At 36.8% G+C, this 16,863-nt stretch overlaps 1 protein-coding gene across 3 annotated transcripts in view; it reads left to right on the top strand.

Moving 5' to 3' along the window:
* The window catches only part of HMCN1 (hemicentin 1), a 546,207-nt gene that overhangs the window by 432,041 nt on the left and 97,303 nt on the right, over window positions 1-16,863 (top strand). For all 3 annotated transcript variants that reach the window (XM_005690978.3, XM_018060727.1, XM_018060728.1), the window contains 7 exons: window positions 2,852-3,048; window positions 6,598-6,679; window positions 8,255-8,391; window positions 13,283-13,424; window positions 14,695-14,839; window positions 15,198-15,325; window positions 15,609-15,765. In XM_005690978.3, coding sequence (XP_005691035.2) covers window positions 2,852-3,048; window positions 6,598-6,679; window positions 8,255-8,391; window positions 13,283-13,424; window positions 14,695-14,839; window positions 15,198-15,325; window positions 15,609-15,765 — 988 coding nt within the window. The remainder of the gene's footprint in view (window positions 1-2,851; window positions 3,049-6,597; window positions 6,680-8,254; window positions 8,392-13,282; window positions 13,425-14,694; window positions 14,840-15,197; window positions 15,326-15,608; window positions 15,766-16,863) is intronic.

The following is a 16,863-nucleotide window of genomic DNA, read 5'->3' on the forward strand; positions in this document are numbered from 1 at the left end:
TACATGGCCAAAGTATTGGAGTTTCAATTTCAGCATCAGTCCTTCCAATGATTATTCAGGACTGATTTCCTTTAGGATAGACTCGTTGGATCTCCTTGCAGTCCAAGGGACTCTCAAGAGTCTTCTCCCAATACCACGGTTCAAAAGCATCAATTCTTCACCACTCAGCTTTCTTCATAGTCCAACTCTCACATCCATACATGACTGCTGGAAAAACCATAGCTTTTACTAGACGGACCTTTATCAGCAAAGTAGTGTCTCTGCTTTTCAATATGCTGTCTAGGTTGGTCAGTTTTCTTCCAAGGAGCAAGTGTCTTTTAATTTCATGGCTGCAGTTCGTATCTGCAGTGATTTTGGAGCCCAAGAAAAGAAAGTCTGTCACTGTTTCCATTGTTTCCCCATCTATTTGCCATGAGTGATGGGACCGGATGCCATGATCTTCGTTTTCTGAATGTTGAGTTTTAAGCCAGCTTTTTCACTCTTCTCTTTCACTTTCATCAACAGACTCTTTAGTTCCTCTTCACTTTCTGCCATAAGGGTGGTATCATCTGCATATCTGAGGTTATTAATATTTCTCCTGGCAATCTTCATTCCAGCTTGTGCTTCATCTGGCCTGGCATTTCTCATGAGGTACTCTGCATATAAGTTCAATAAGCAGGGTGACAATATACAGCTTTGACATACTCCTTTCCCAATTTGGAACCAATCTGTTGTTCCATGCCTGGTTCTAACTGTTGCTTCCTAACCTACATATAGATTTCTCAGGAGGTAGGTCAGGTAGTCTGGTATTCCCATCTCTTGAAGAATTTTCCACAGCTTGTTGTGATCTACATAGTCAAAGGCTTTGGCATAATCAATAAAGCAGAAGTAGATGTTTTTCTAGAACTCTCTTGCTTTTTCGGTGATCCAACACATGTTGGCAATTTGATCTCTGGTTCCTCTGTCTTTTCTAAATCCAGCTTCAACATCTGGAATTTCACGGTTCACGTACTATTAAAGCCTGGCTTGGAGAATTTTGAGCATTACTCTGCTAGCATGTGAGATGAGAGCAATCATGCAGTAGTTTGAGCAGTCTTTGGGATTGCCTTCCTTGGGATTGGAATGAAAGCCGACCTTTTCCAGTCCTGTGGCCACTGCTGAGTTTTCCAAATTTGCTGGCATATTGAGTGCAGCACTTTAACAGCATCATCTTTTAGGATTTGAAATAGTTCAAATGGAATTCCATCATATATACCACAACTTCTTTATCCATTTATCTGTCAACAGACATCTAGGTTGCTTCCTTATCCTGGCTATCATAAATAGTGTTGTAGTGAACATTGGGGTACATGTCTTTTTCAACTGTATATGCCCAGTAGTAGGATTGCTTTTTCAATTATGTGTCTTTTTCAATTATGATTTTTCTCAGGGTATATGCCCAGTAGTGGGATTGCTGGGTCATATGGTAGTTTTATTCCTAGTTTTTTAAGAAATCTAGGAGGCAGTTTTTAATAATAACACCAACAGATATAGTATACTTAGTAGTAGTTATAACTTTCTTAAGAAAGTTTTTATTATGTTAATAAACCTTTAATTATAAAACAGTTCAGAAACACAAAAGAAATATACTTTTAGATTATCTCATTAAATCTTGAATCTTCACAATTCTCTTAGTTAAATAATAGTGTGGTTTTGTTTTTTTTTTTAAGATTTGTTCAAATTCACTAACCTAATAATTGTTGGAGCCAGAAATCAAAATCAGGCTGTTTTGATTCCAGATTCTCTGTCTCCTACTGTGAACCTCTGTTCTAAACTATGTGCCTGATTTAAAACACACACACATGTGCACACACGCACACAGCTAATCCTTGGAGCTGTCCAACAGCTATTTTTGCTGCCTTGTGAAATAGTAAGCTGGAAAGTTTCGTAGAAAATTTGAATGATTAGTATAAGGGAAATCTGTTTTAAAGTGATTCTTAAACTTAGGAATAGTTGGACTAAGAAACTTTAATGTTTCCTCCAAGTGTTTAGATTCTTTAACATCCTCTTGAGAAAGGTAATTTAGAAGTATAAATAACAAAAGAGGAAATTATTTCTGCCCAGACATAACAAATGTGTTTTATGCAGAAATAGTCTCCGAATGTAACTGTTTTTCTTCTGCTTAGTCATTGTTTCCTCTTAAAGTTCTGCATGGAAAAGACAATTGCAGAATTTCATAGCATTGGCTTATTGCTTTTGCAGAAACAATAGATATTTTAAAGGTGTAAAAACACACTACTTTATTTAAGTAACTCTTTTAAAAATAGTACAAGATGGGTTTAGTTTTTATCATTTTCAAATCTTCACAGTTAAGTAAGACTGCTCTAATCTGAATCTCAATTGCTGAGCTTTAATTACCTTTGGTGGCTTGCCGTTTACTTCATGATCTATTATAAGAATGATCTGTCTCTTTTAAAATAGTGCCAGTGAAAAGATAATGCACGAAGACTTTACATAGTGCTGACACTTAATAAATTGTTCCTCAATAAACTACAATAATGGAGAAGGAAATGGCATCCCACTCCAATATTCTTGCCTGGAAAATCCCATGGACAGAGGAGCCTGGTGGGTTCCAATCCATGGGGTCACGAAGCGTCAGACCCGACTGAGCAACTAACACTAAACTACAATAAAATAAAATAGTGCCAATGACTAATAACATCTCATTAATAATACCAAAATGATAATAAGGAATTATCATTTTGGTATTCTTGTCCAAATCAATTTGTATTGTACAAAGATAAATTTGAGCTGAATTTTTAAAGTTTTTCTAAACTGCAGTATCTTATCAAACAGCAAGTTTATTTTGTTGTCTTTAACTCCTTTTAAATAGAACCACCTCATATCAATGGATCTGAAGAACCCATAGAGATGTCAGTAATTGTTAATAATCCTCTTGAACTTACCTGCATGGCTTCTGGAATCCCAGCTCCTAAGATTACCTGGATGAAAGATGGTCGACCCCTCCCACAGATGGATCAGATGCAGACTCTTGGAGGAGGAGAGGTTCTTCGAATATCTAGTACTCAGGTTAGTGCAAGATTCACATGATTATTTTGTCCTAGGTTAAACTTCTTACTTGCTAATCTCTGAGGAGTGTTGGAGAAATTGTCTTAGAGTCTGAATATATCTCAGATCTCTGTGACTTTAGCAAGGGTAGATTTGTTCTATGACATGCATGATTGAATAGACACTTACAAGGTAACATGACTAAAACGAAAAAGTGAAATTATCAGATTAAGTATAGAAGAAAGCAAGATACCTTCATATATATATTTTTTCAAGTTTTCACAATGCCATAAGTGATAGTGTATTTCCTGAAGCTCTTGGTTTGTGCCATATAGCCCTTTATAGCGGAGAAGGCAACGGCACCCCACTCCAGTACTCTTGCCTGAAAAATCCCATGGACAGAGGAGCCTGGTAGGCTGCAGTCCATGAGGTCGCTAAGAGTCAGACACAACTGAGCGACTTCACTTTCACTTTTCGCTTTCATGCATTGGAGAAGGAAATGGCAACCCACTCCAGTGTTCTTGCCTGGAGAATCCCAGGGACAGGGAAGCCTGGTGGGCTGCCGTCTGTGGGGTCGCACAGAGTCGGATATGACTGAAGCAGCTTAGCAGCAGCAGCCCTTTATAGAATGGCAAAAAGCAGTCAAACATATGTGTATAAGAGGCTTCAAAGGGCACTTTTGATCTTCAGAATGAACTCACAAACATGAAAATCTGAAGAGATGGAATTTTTCCAAAAATGGTCAATTCAATAAAATTGACTGTTCTTTTAGTTTATGTTTAAGGAAATTAATCTAAAATGTAAATATATTAAAGAGAAATATGTCTTGGGTGTCTTGTAACAATATACTCTTTTGAAAACAGAGGCAAACCTTATGTTACAAATATTATCCGTATGTTCCCTAATGCCTTCCTCTGTTAACTGAGGATCAAAATAGGAACAATACTGAACTTATGTTCTTGGGGCCTTAGAGATAATGTAAAGTGATGTGCTTAGACTGATGCCACAGGTATGCAGAGATGCTAAAATTGAGTTTGAATGATTATTGTTACTGCTGCTTTTATTGTTATTATAATCATTATTCCTTTAAAGGTAAAATAACACATTACTTAATCATATTTCATGTACATTTTCACTGAGGAAATGGAAAAGAAAGGGAGCTAGAAAAGAGAGCTCAGGGTTATGAATTGCATCAGTCTTATGTTGGGCTATGAGCTCTATCACACCCATGACCACCATGACAGCTGGGTAAGGCGATGTCTTTATCCCCTTTCTACAAATCCAGAAAAAGACGAAGTATTCACTTGTCCAGTACTTATCACTGGCTCAGTGATGGAATTGGTCTTAATCCTCGGTCTGGTTCAACAGCGTAGCCAGTGGAAGTCGGGCCAGTTTCTTGTTTCTAACATTAAAGAGAACATACTTTGCATTTCCCTCTTCTCTCCATTAAGCATTTTAGTAACCCAGAAAAAACTCAGTTCACACTATCAAACCACTTGCTGAATCAGAATACTTGAATGCTATAATTTCAGCTGACCAAAAGGGAAGCCAAAGAATTTTGTAACCTAAGGAATAGCATGGAGACAGTGAAGTGTACACTAAAACAGTAACTATAAAGGAATCATGGTAACTAAAGCTCTAAAAGGAAATAAGGCCACATTACATTAGGTCTTAAATGTGAAAATGAAGAGTTATGTTAAGACAGAGTTTCCATCAAGAGTTAAATGGTGACCCACATAGTCTAGCTATCGTGAAGAACACAAATATAATACATAAGACATTTCTCAGCCTTCAAAAAGTTTTCAGTTGTCTCAGAAAAATAAAACTGCACACATGATAAAATTAGGAAAAGAAACAATAGCAAACCATTAAAACATTATAGAATTAAAACATTAAATATTATCAAGTCCCAAGACTGCTCGTGGTTCCTCTTCTCTGTGTTTTATTTTATCTCTGTCAGAGCCCTTATTACTAAATTATATCTTAGTTACCTGAACTTTGTCTTTTTGTGTATGTATCTATTGCACATAATTATGCCTGGTACATAATGGATATTTTGCAAATTCCAAATTGTGTGGTGAAAGATGAGAGTTTGCTAAGACATTTTCCATCAAACTCTCCTTCTGTGACAAAACAGGTTGGAAAAACTGTACCTTTCTCTCCTTTGTGAACCATAATGCATGTCTCCAAATCTTTCTCTAAAAAGCCTGATTAATTACAATTTTTCAAACACCCTATTAAGAGAACACACATTAGGAAATGTAGCTACTGATAGTAATTATCAATATTCAGAAGGGTGTAAGTTGTCAGGAAATGGTTCTGGGAGGAAATAAGATCTAAGAACAGTCATGAGTGATGGTGCAGGTTTGGCTGAGTCAGGACAAGTGGAGGGGACAATATAACTGGGGAATAGGCTGTATTGGTGGAGGAGAGCTAACTTTTAGAGGTTTTCAAGATATGATGAGCAACTTTGAAATTATTCTCCAGGCAGTAGTACATCCCTTTCAATTCTTAACTGAAGGACGATGTGACTGTCACTCTTCTAAAGTTAGAGTTAGTAATTTTCCAGACATACTAGTCTTAACATCCTAATCTAAAATTTTTCAGTGGAGTCTATGCACCCCACTGAAAAAAAAAAAGTTTTTCAATAACCCATAAATCAGTTTTGAAGTAAGAATTTTAAAATTCTCAGTATTCTAGGAATATTCAAGTAATAAATGAAAACAGGATTTTCTACTTTTTCAAAATACATTTTTCACAGTAGTAAGATCATCTGTTTTTCAGTGTATACTTTTCACTTATTTAAGCATGGGCTGTGTGTACAGTGTCAAATATGAATAAAGTCTAACACTTCAGTGGAAACTCTGCATGGGCATTTTTAAAGGAATGTTTCTGGTTTTAGTCAGAAAACAGATTTTTCTGTCAGCCTGACTTATTTACAGCCAAATTACATAACATGGCTATATGGTTTCACTGTGTATATCAAGGAATATTAAAAATATGGTATTAATGTTCTTTATTAAAATAACCTGATTTTTATTTACTACTTTGGTTGGTTGGTTGGTTGATTAATGTGTTTTACTTGCTTCAGAAAGTCTCCAATAGAATTTTGCAATCTGCAATTTAAATTCGTAAATACTTCCTTCTTCAAAAAATACTGAGTAGTATTTGTGTCAGATGTGGTGCTGTGTCCTGTATGTATCTGCCTTCTCTGACATCATTAACATACATAACGTGCAAACATTCTGAGATCAAACACTGAAACTCTCTTTTTGTTTCCTTTTTTATTTTTTACCAAAAAAAAAGAGATTTTATTGGGAACAGGTGCCCTGAAAACCCCTTAAATCTATGTCAAATACATAGATTTACATGTAGCAGAGATGCTGAGCCATGCTCAGTATCAGAGTGCTAAATACAAATGTTAAGACATTTATTAAATGTTAATTATTATGCTGTATTAATGATATCTTGCTTTGTGTGAGTCCTTTACATTTGTTCTAATAGATATTTATTCTCATCATCAAAACCAGTATGTTAACCTTGTGCAATTCACTTATTTGAATTTTATAGGTGGAAGATACAGGAAGATACACATGTCTGGCATCCAGTCCTGCAGGAGATGATGATAAAGAGTATTTAGTGAGAGTGCATGGTAATGCTGGCAAAATGTCCTGCAGTCCATCATACACTTATACCTAATTAAAAGGCATAATTTATGGAACATAGGGCAGCTATCCAACACATCATAAAACTATGTTTATATATTAGGAAATATGTATTTTGAAATTTTGATTTTTACATTTGACTGATCATGTGCTCATGGGAGTAGTTTAGTAGATTTTTGAGTTATATGTTCTGTTCCTGCACAAATAATTCATATTCACTGCTTTGAAATCATAGAATATAAATTAGAGTAAAAATGAAAATAAAAAGTATTCATAATCTCATCACACAAGAATAAGACCTTTTTACATATAAATATTGTCACAGAAATGTGATCTTGTGGCATATAGTATTTGACTCTATCTCAGTGGCATGTTGAACATGTTTTCATGTCAAAAAATATATATTTTTATAACATTACTTTTTAGCGATTGCATGATTTCCAATTTTATGAACATGCCGTTACTTATTTAATACATTCCTTATTTTTGGCTGTTTCTGTATTTTCACCAACATAAGCAGCACCATTATAGGCATTCTTGTATAAGTGTGTTGGCCTATTTTTAATTATTTTGTTTTAATAAATTTCTGTAAGTCCACTTTCTTGATTATATGCAACTATACGCATATGCACGTACATACACACACACACACACATTCAAGACCAAATTACCTTCTAGAAAGTAGGGCCAATTAGACTATGGCTGGTCCTACTTTGACACAGAGCTGGAAATTACTGTTCAAAGAGAGGAACATTTAAAGAACTTAACAGATCTTTATCTCCTCATAGCCTAAATCACTAAGCAATCCAAAATGTAGGCCTGGGGTAATGTAGGAGTGTTCTCCTGCCCCCACCAGCCCTATACACAAATTAGACCAACTGACATGTAAGTTGTGTATACAGCAGTCACATAAAAAATATACATTTTTAAAATTGTGGTATAGTTAATTTACAATTTTATATTAGTTTCAGGTATATACCATAGTGATTGAAAATTTTTAGAAATTACACTCCACTTAAAGTTATTATGAAATATTGACTGTATTCCCTTTACTTTATATCCTTGTAGCTTATTTATTTTATATATAGTAGTATATACCTCTTAATTCCTTACCCCTTTTTTGCCCCGCTTTCTGCATATTAAGAAAAATCTATATATTTCTGTTTGTTATGATGAACAGAACCTAATTTAAAAGTTTTAAAATATGTTCAGAGAAAATTATTACCAAGTGTAGACCTGGACAAAAAAAAAAAAAAAAAAGTCCCTTCTTTGGGCCTTAGTTTCTTTACCTATTAAATGGTGATAAAATGTGGTTATATTACTTATGCTGTCATTCATGGGGCTATCAGAAGAATTTCATTACTTAAGGTACTTAAGTACTGAGTACGATTTAAAAAGTTCACTATTTGTTATCAGGGTACTATAAATTGAATGAGTAGCATTTTAAATCTTTGCTGCTTCTTTCATACAGCAGAAACAACACTGTTGAACACCTAAGATAATCCAGAGCATTTTATATCTCATTTATTAAAAGCCTTTGGTGTATTTGTTTTCCCATCCAGTACCCCCTAATATTGCTGGAACTGGTGAGCCCCAGGATTTCACTGTGTTACGGAACAGACAAGTGACATTGGAATGCAAATCAGATGCAGTGCCTCCACCTGTAATCACTTGGCTTAAAAATGGAGAACGGTTACAGGTAAGTTTTGCCAAGTTCCACAGATTCATTTTGAGAAAAAAAAAAAAAATCAGCTATAGAGTCCTTCAACATCAGGTTACTAGTTATTCAGCATTGCAGGGCTGGGCACAGAGTCCTTTTGTCAGCCTTCTTTTCTCAGCCTTTGCTGGTGTAGGTAGTAGCTAGTTATGAGTCAAAAGACAGGTATTTTGATTCACATACTCTGTAAATTGGCCTAAGTATGTATCCCCTGGAGCTGGTGAATTAAACTTGGATTGAAACACTCATGTCTTTTCTTGAAAGAAAAGAAACCATCAAAGTCTCAAAAGAACTGACTTTTCTTGCCAAGTCCCTGGGCAAACCTGTTACTGACTTTCCTTAATCTAAACTTGGACCTCAGGAGTGACCCCAAGGATCTGTGAATCAGTTCAGTTCAGTCACTCAGTCGTGTCCGACTCTTTGTGACCCATAGACTACAGCACGATAGGCCTCCCTGTCCATCACAAACTCCCAGAGCTACTCAAACTCATGTCCATCGAGTCAGTGATGCCATCCAACCGTCTCATCCTTTGTCGTCCCCTTCTCCTCCCGCCTTCAATCTTTCCCATACCAGGAGTCTAGACTGAAATCTTTGGAAATACAGTTACTGGCTCTGTGAGGCGCCCATGCTCTGGTGATACCTGTCTGCTCTCAGAGTATCAGAGCCTAGAATCCTAAGTAGCCTTTTAGGATTGGCTCTAAGCCTTGACTTTGAATGTCAGATTGTCTTTATCCTAATAGTTACTTATCCTTCTTTTTCCTCATCCTCTTAGTATAACCAATTGTGATACACTGAGTCTAAATAAAAGGAAATTATGTCCCTAATACCTAAGACAGAGAGACTTTAGCCATCATCAAATCACACAAACACTAACCACAGAGAGACTGGATTCTGAGAGTTACTAACGTGTTTAATTATCATGCGTATCACTTAACAGCCCCATGCCTCAGTTTCTCTGTTTATTGTGTGCCTGCTATAATGCTACGCATTGTGATCACTCCTGACAATAATCCTGATCCATAAGGAGCTCGTAGACTATCTGAAAATATACAGAAGTACATCACAGGTATAGAAAATTGATACTGCTGATAAATTTTATCTTAGAGGGATATACAGAGGAGAAACAGTGAAAAGAAGCAAGTAACCCAGACTTAAGGATAAAGAATAGCCCAGGGGAGCCTCTTGGAAAGGGTGAGTTCAGTTTAAATGTTGGGTGAGAAAGAAGGGGACTCCAAACATAGGTGACAGTACGCACAAAGGCATTACGGGAAAAGGAATGCTGTTGTCTCAGGAACTGCAGGTAGCTTGGTATGGTTGAAGTAGACCTTGATTAAAATCCTTTGATGATTCTCCATAGATTTCAGGATTCAGGTTCAGTTGCCCAGCTTTGCTCACAAAGCCCTTCATGCTCTGACTTTTCCTCCATAGTCGTATCTCCCATGTGTGCATTTCACTCTAGACTACTAGATGTTCAGACAGAGACTGAGTAAACGTAAATGATGGAGAAATCAGGCTAATTTCAGATATGACCAAGTGACGTCAGTACTGGGACAGACTGAATTCAACAGTAGATGGTTAAAAAAAAAAAAAAAGAGAGATGAGTTCAGTTTTAGATATTTTGAATTTGAATTACCTATATATTATCCAAATGGAAATTCCACAAAGTTCTAAGAAATATGGGTCCATATTTACTCAAAAATATCTTTGATTTGGTGGTCCTCAATAGTATAGCCTGTTGTTGAAGCCATAGGTTTGTGTGAGGTCAACCAGAAAGCACGTGGTGTGAGAAGCCCTGTAAATGAGAATAACACCTAAGACAACATTGACAATTAAAAGGTGAGTCAAGGAAGAAGAGGAGAAAAGTGGGACTGAGAAGGAACACTTGGAGAAGTTGGTGTACTGAAAGCCAAGAAATAGAGAGGGAGCAGTTAACAGAGTTCGCGTCAAGATACAAAGTAAAGTGTGTTTATTGGCTTTGGTAATACACAGATGTGATTCAAGATGTAAGCAGTCTTCAGTAGATTGATCAAAGGAGAAGACACGTTACAGTTGTTGGGGGAGTGAAAGAGGAGGAAGTGGGAGTGACTGTGGACTGTTATTTAAATACAAAAGAGATTTGTTTGTTCTTATTAACTAGAAGACTTTGAAGATAGAGAACTAAGTGTGTTGAGTAGGGAAAGGATGGGACCCTGGTGACAGATGAAGAGATTAGCCTTGGACTGAAGGGACGACCTTTTCCACAGAGATGGAAATGTAGGAAGGAAGGTTGCATTCATATGCAAGAGGGAGAAATTGCAGGCACTTGGCTTTGATTTTCTCAGTGGAGTAGGAAACAGGGTCACCTGCTCAGAATAAGGTTCTAAGGAAAGAAATGAAATTTTGAAGAATCACTGGCAGTAAATGGGAAGAGAACCAGAGAAAGTTGAAGTGAGACTGAGTAAATAAGCAGAACTTACTGATATTCATGGAAGAGACACAAAAATCAACTCGGAACTTTTTATTAGCATAAAGTCCTGCTATACCCATATTGAACTTAAAAATATGTTTTGTGGAACTTCCATGTATATTGAAAAAAATCACCTGTTCTCATTAGAAATAATAAAAATTTACCACTAATGGCCGCTGTAGCAATTAAAGGCCTACAGAAAATGTGTGGACTTTAAAGATAAATTGACCTGAACTGTACATCTTAGTGTGAACAGCTTTTTTCACTAGGAATATATGTTTATCTGGGACAGAACCCATATGGTAGAAAAATCTCATTTGGACTCTTCCTGAAGCAGATCCACTTTGGCACAACCGGAAAATATCAGCCTTTGTTGCTACCTGGCATATTTTTTAAAAGTTTATGAACAGTCCTCAGTTCAGTTCAGTTCAGTTCAGTCGCTCAGTCGTGTCCGACTCTTTGCAACCCCATGAATCGCAGCACACCAGGCCTCCCTGTTCATCACCATCTCCCGGAGTTCACTAAGACTCATGTCCATCGAGTCCGTGATGCCATCCAGCCATCTCATCCTCAGTCGTCCCAATCTCCTCCTGCCCCCAATCCCTCCCAGCATCAGGGGCTTTTCCAATGAGTCAACTCTTCGCATGAGGTGGCCAAAGTACTGGAGTTTCAACTTCAGCATCATTCCCTCCAAAGAAATCCCAGGGTTGATCTCCTTCAGAATGGACTTGTTGGATCTCCTTGCAGTCCAAGGGACCCTCAAGAGTCTTCTCCAGCACCACAGTTCAAAAGCATCAATTCTTCGGCGCTCAGCCTTCTTCACAGTCCAACTCTCACATCCATACATGACCACAGGAAAAACCATAGCCTTGACTAGACAGACCTTAGTCGGCAAAGTAATGTCCCTGCTTTTGAATATGCTATCTAGGTTGGTCATAACTTTTCTTCCAAGGAGTAAGCGTCTTTTAATTTCATGGCTGCAGTCACCATCTGCGGTGATTTTGGAGCCCAAAAAAATAGTCTGACACTGTTTCCACTCTTTCCCCATCTATTTCCCATGAAGTGATGGGACCGGATGCCATGATCTTCGTTTTCTGAATGTTGAGCTTGAAGCCAACTTTTTCACTCTCCTCTTTCACTTTCATCAAGAGGCTTTTTAGCTCCTCTTCACTTTCTGCCATAAGGGTGGTGTCATCTGCATATCTGAGGTTATTGATATTTCTCCCGGCAATCTTGATTCCAGCTTGTGTTTCTTGCAGCCCAGCGTTTCTCATGATGTACTCTGCATAGAAGTTAAATAAGCAGGGTGACAATATACAGCCTTGACGTACTCCTTTTCCTATTTGGAACCAGTCTGTTGTTCCATGTCCAGTTCTAAATGTTGCTTCCTGACCTGCATATAGATTTCTCAAGAGGCAGGTTCGGTGGTCTGGTATTCCCATCTCTTTCAGAATTTTCCACAGTTTCTTGTGATCCACACAGTCAAAGGCTTTGGCATAGTCAATAAAGCAGAAATAGATGTTTTTCTGGAATTCTCTTGCTTTTTCCATGATCCAGCGGATGTTGGCAATTTGATCTCTGGTTCCTCTGCCTTTTTCTAAAACCAGCTTGAACATCAGGAAGTTCACGGTTCACGTATTGAACAGTCCTCAATTGGACATAATAGAGTAGATATCATTATATTTCAGTATTTCATCTCAATATAGATCTCTGTAGTTTCATAATTTTTGGTCCCATGCCTGGATACAAAATAAATGCTTGACAAATATTTGTAAACTAAAATCATTTATTTACTTATTTTAAAAATGTTGAAGGATAATTGTTTCCTTTAAGTTAACCAAAGGTAATTTATTATCAGGAAACTTTCAGCTTTAAGTAACAGGCTTCAGACTGTTAACAACTTAATTGGGAGCAGGAGGAACATGTTTATTAGCAATAATAATTGGTGAACTTAAGCTTTAGGCATTATCCAGAGGCTCTAATTATGTAGTCAAACATCTCTGTTTTCCTTCTTTATCTCAGTGCTGTTTATGTCTTAGATTCACAGCAAGTTGTCCCCACATGGTGGTACAACTGCCACCAGCCTAGGTCACCCTCACTATCAGATTCCAGTAAAAATATGCCTTATCCCAACACTTCCAGAAACGTCCTGCAGGGAGCACTCATGAGCCCAACTTGAAACCCTTTTCCATCCTTGAGTGGATCACTGTGGCCGTCACTGTGAAGAACAAGACACTGATTGTGCTCTTGCCTTAACTACACTCATAGAGATAGCTCCCAAGAGTTTTTAATCCAGGGTAGTGGTAGGGGGAGCAGACGAAGATAGTGGGAGACAGGTATGCTACAGTTCACTATTTGGTTACTTTTGATGATTCTTATTTCATTTTCCTGACATTTTAATGCTAAATTTTCCTTGTTGAATCCAGGCAACACCTCGAATAAGAATCCTATCTGGAGGGAGATACTTGCAAATTAATAATGCAGATCTAGGTGATACCGCCAATTATACCTGTGTTGCCAGCAACATTGTGGGAAAGACTACAAGAGAGTTTATTCTCACTGTCAATGGTAAGAAAGCTTAACCGCTGTTTTACAATTTAAAAATTTAGACAGGACATTCAGAGAGATAACAATTTTGTTTTTTATGAGCATACTAAACAAATTCTTGTGCTTATCTTATTTCTTTTGACATAGACAACATGTGACATTTGTGCTATAGCTATATTCAAACTAACTCAGCTTCAAAAATATACTTAAAGATACATTTCTCTTAGAGGACAATACATGTCCAATTGTTATCAGAATATTCTGATGCTTTATATCATTCAGATCAGAGCCACTGGAGAAGTTAATACACTAAATCTCTGGGTGACAAGTAGCCAATTATTTAGTCACTTTTATGGATGTTGGGGTTTGATTATATATGTGCTAGACAGAAACTGCCATGGGATTGTAATTTTCTCAAATATAAAATCTAAACACTAAAATTTGCCAAATTTCAGGAATATGACACTGACTTTTAAAAACCACTCCTCTGATGTTTTAATAGATGAAATTTTACAAGTTGGATGACCCAGGCAGTTAATATCTCTAACACTAAAATTAAAATTCAAGTTTTGTATTCCCATGTGAACTCAGTGATTAGTAAAATACATGCTCTGAGACTTGCATGATTAATCACAGATGTGTTTTTTTTAAACAGCCCACTTTCTAAGCTTTATTTAAAGTGAAGTTGTTCCAGTGTTAACATTCTCTGACCATTTTTTGGCCAAAGAGAAATAAGAAATATCATCTTTAATTTGTATCATACCAGAGCTGGTTTTTTTTTTTTTTTTTTTTTTTTTTTAACTCTTTTCAAGCCTCTTCCATAGAAAGATTTCACACACCATGAGTAAGTGAGTGAAAGTCACTCAGTCATGTCCACCTCTTTGCAACCCCATGGACTATACAGCCTGTGGAATTTTTCAGGCCAGAATATTGGAGTGGGTAACCTTTCCCTTCTCCAGGGGATCTTCCCAATCCAGAGCTCGAACCCAGGTCTCCCACATTGCAGGCAGATTCTTTACCACCTGAGCCACAAGGGAAGCCCTTCACACACCATATCAGGGATTTAAAGCCTCTTCCCCACTTCATTTTTGAGTAGATTTTTAAATAAAATCTTATCTTGAATAAGGTTTTAGGAATTCAACCCCAATTCTATTTATACTAACCTGAATTAGCCATCGGCAAAGCCATATATTAGACTCAAATCTCAGCTTGTATTATTACCTAGTCAGAGTCTTAGTTCAGGCTGTGTTACTGATATAAATGAAATTTTCCACATGCATCTCTTTTACAGTTCCTCCAAGCATAAAGAGTGGCCCCCAGAGTCTTGTCATTCACTTAAATAAGTCAACTCTATTGGAATGCTTTGCAGAAGGTGTGCCAGCCCCAAAGATAACATGGAGAAAGGATGGAGCTGTTCTGTCTGGGAGTCATGCAAGGTAACAGTTCTAGAAAAGGATGAAAATACTGTAGGGACTGAAATGTAAGTTTTTAAATATTTGATCCAATGCATTATTTGAGTCTTTTCATCTTAATATAACAATGAAACTGCAGTATTTTAAAACCCTAACTCTAATTCCTAAAAGCTTGCATCCAAAATATAACGATTATAATGTATCCAAGATCATAAGTCCCCCTTTTCAGAATATCCCTTTTTTCTACCAAGGGTATTACAAATTTCTGAAGCAGGAAAAGGACTAACAATGGATAACTGAGTCTTTTAAAATGCTCTCAGTTAAAATGTGCATGATCAGAAAGACTCACATTCAGAGACCTTCACGTGTGATTTTCTTCTAGATACTCCATCTTGGAAAATGGATTCCTTCACATCCAGTCGGCACAAGTGACTGACAGTGGGCGATATTTGTGTATGGCTACCAATGCTGCTGGGACAGATCGCAGGCGAATAGATTTACAGGTCCATGGTAAATATACGTTTAGGAACAACATCCAGTCTTAGAGTCAGATGTTCTTTGGTTGCCTAAACCAGTGAGGTCATAGCACAGAGACCTTCAGGTCCAGCGCTCTGTTATGAACAATCAGGACTCATGGTGAATGGCATTATCACAGCACTATGTAAGTGCAGAGAACCTTGTTGTGTTCATAAATGTAAACAAGTTATCAGTGATTAATTTCAGTTTGGCAGAGATACTTCAAACAGCATTCTGTTTGCTGAATGTGTTTTCTCTTACTTGGTAACTGTTTTAGTTCCTCCATCCATTGCTCCGGGTCCTACCAACATAACTGTAACAGTAAATGTTCAAACCACTCTGGCTTGTGAGGCTACTGGTATACCAAAACCGTCAATCAACTGGAGAAAAAACGGGCATCTTCTGAATGTTGATCAAAATCAGAATTCATACAGGTAAGGAGCAGTTTACCTGCAAAATTCCACCAGCTATCTAGAAACATATTTTTCAAAGATTTAACATTTTCACTTTATCGATGGGGACAGAAAATGTATAAAGTATGAAGAACTAGCTAGTATGTAGAGAGCGTACTATATTTTTCTTAGTATTGAATTAGTTTTTCAGTCTAAAGTATTTTTTTCTGAATTATAGGTATAACTTCTCTTTCCGTAAGCCCTGTGGATAACTGTCAGTGAGCTCTATAGCATTAAATTTCCATTCTGCTGCTGTTTGTAGCACCTTTTGTAATTTTATAATGACAAAGGATAAAAACATCATTTGGTATAAAAGAAAAAGTACTCTTTAAAAATAATATGAGTTTTAGTTGCAGAAGAAAAATCAAATTTTATACCTTCAAATACAGTGTAGGTATTTGGCAGCATGTGTAAGGTGGAAGAATAGCAGTTTCACCAATTTTCTGTACTCTTCCAGCTTTACTACCATTCTTCTTACTATGAGATCATATTTTTAAAAACTAACCTTAAAAATACTACAGATTTCTGATTCCTTAGATGAGCATTTCTTGTGTTAATAGATATCTTGTCAAAAGATTTGCTATATCACTAAAAACAAGGTTTCATAGACCTGCCCTGATAAAAATCAATTCTGTTACATCTGGAAACATAAATCAGGAGGGTTTCACTTGAAAATCTGTTGCGTCTCTCTCTTTCTCATCCTTTTAATCCTTTGGCATTGGGGGTTTAATGACTTGAAAGCATACTCTATGTGGAAAATGCCAATGCCCTTGAATTAAGAAGCAGGTCAAATATGTTCCCATTGAATCAAATTATTCCCATTTATTGGTGCACAGTTTGAGGTAAGAAAACAGATATTCTTATTTAGATTACTTAAATAATGTATGTGTGTTTATTCAGCCTTTTGTATATTTTAAGTGATTCAGACAACTTTGGTTTTGAGTTTATTTCAAGTTAGAGTCTGATTTATGTACTGTGCATCTCCAAGGTATCCACCACATGTAAGGAGATACGTGAAGTAGGGAAAGCTGCAAGACAGACTTGTAGTTACCTATCGGTCAGTGGAAATAACCAAATTCC

This window comes from Capra hircus, chromosome 16 (genome assembly GCF_001704415.2).
Source record: "Capra hircus breed San Clemente chromosome 16, ASM170441v1, whole genome shotgun sequence".
Taxonomy (NCBI): domain Eukaryota; kingdom Metazoa; phylum Chordata; class Mammalia; order Artiodactyla; family Bovidae; genus Capra; species Capra hircus.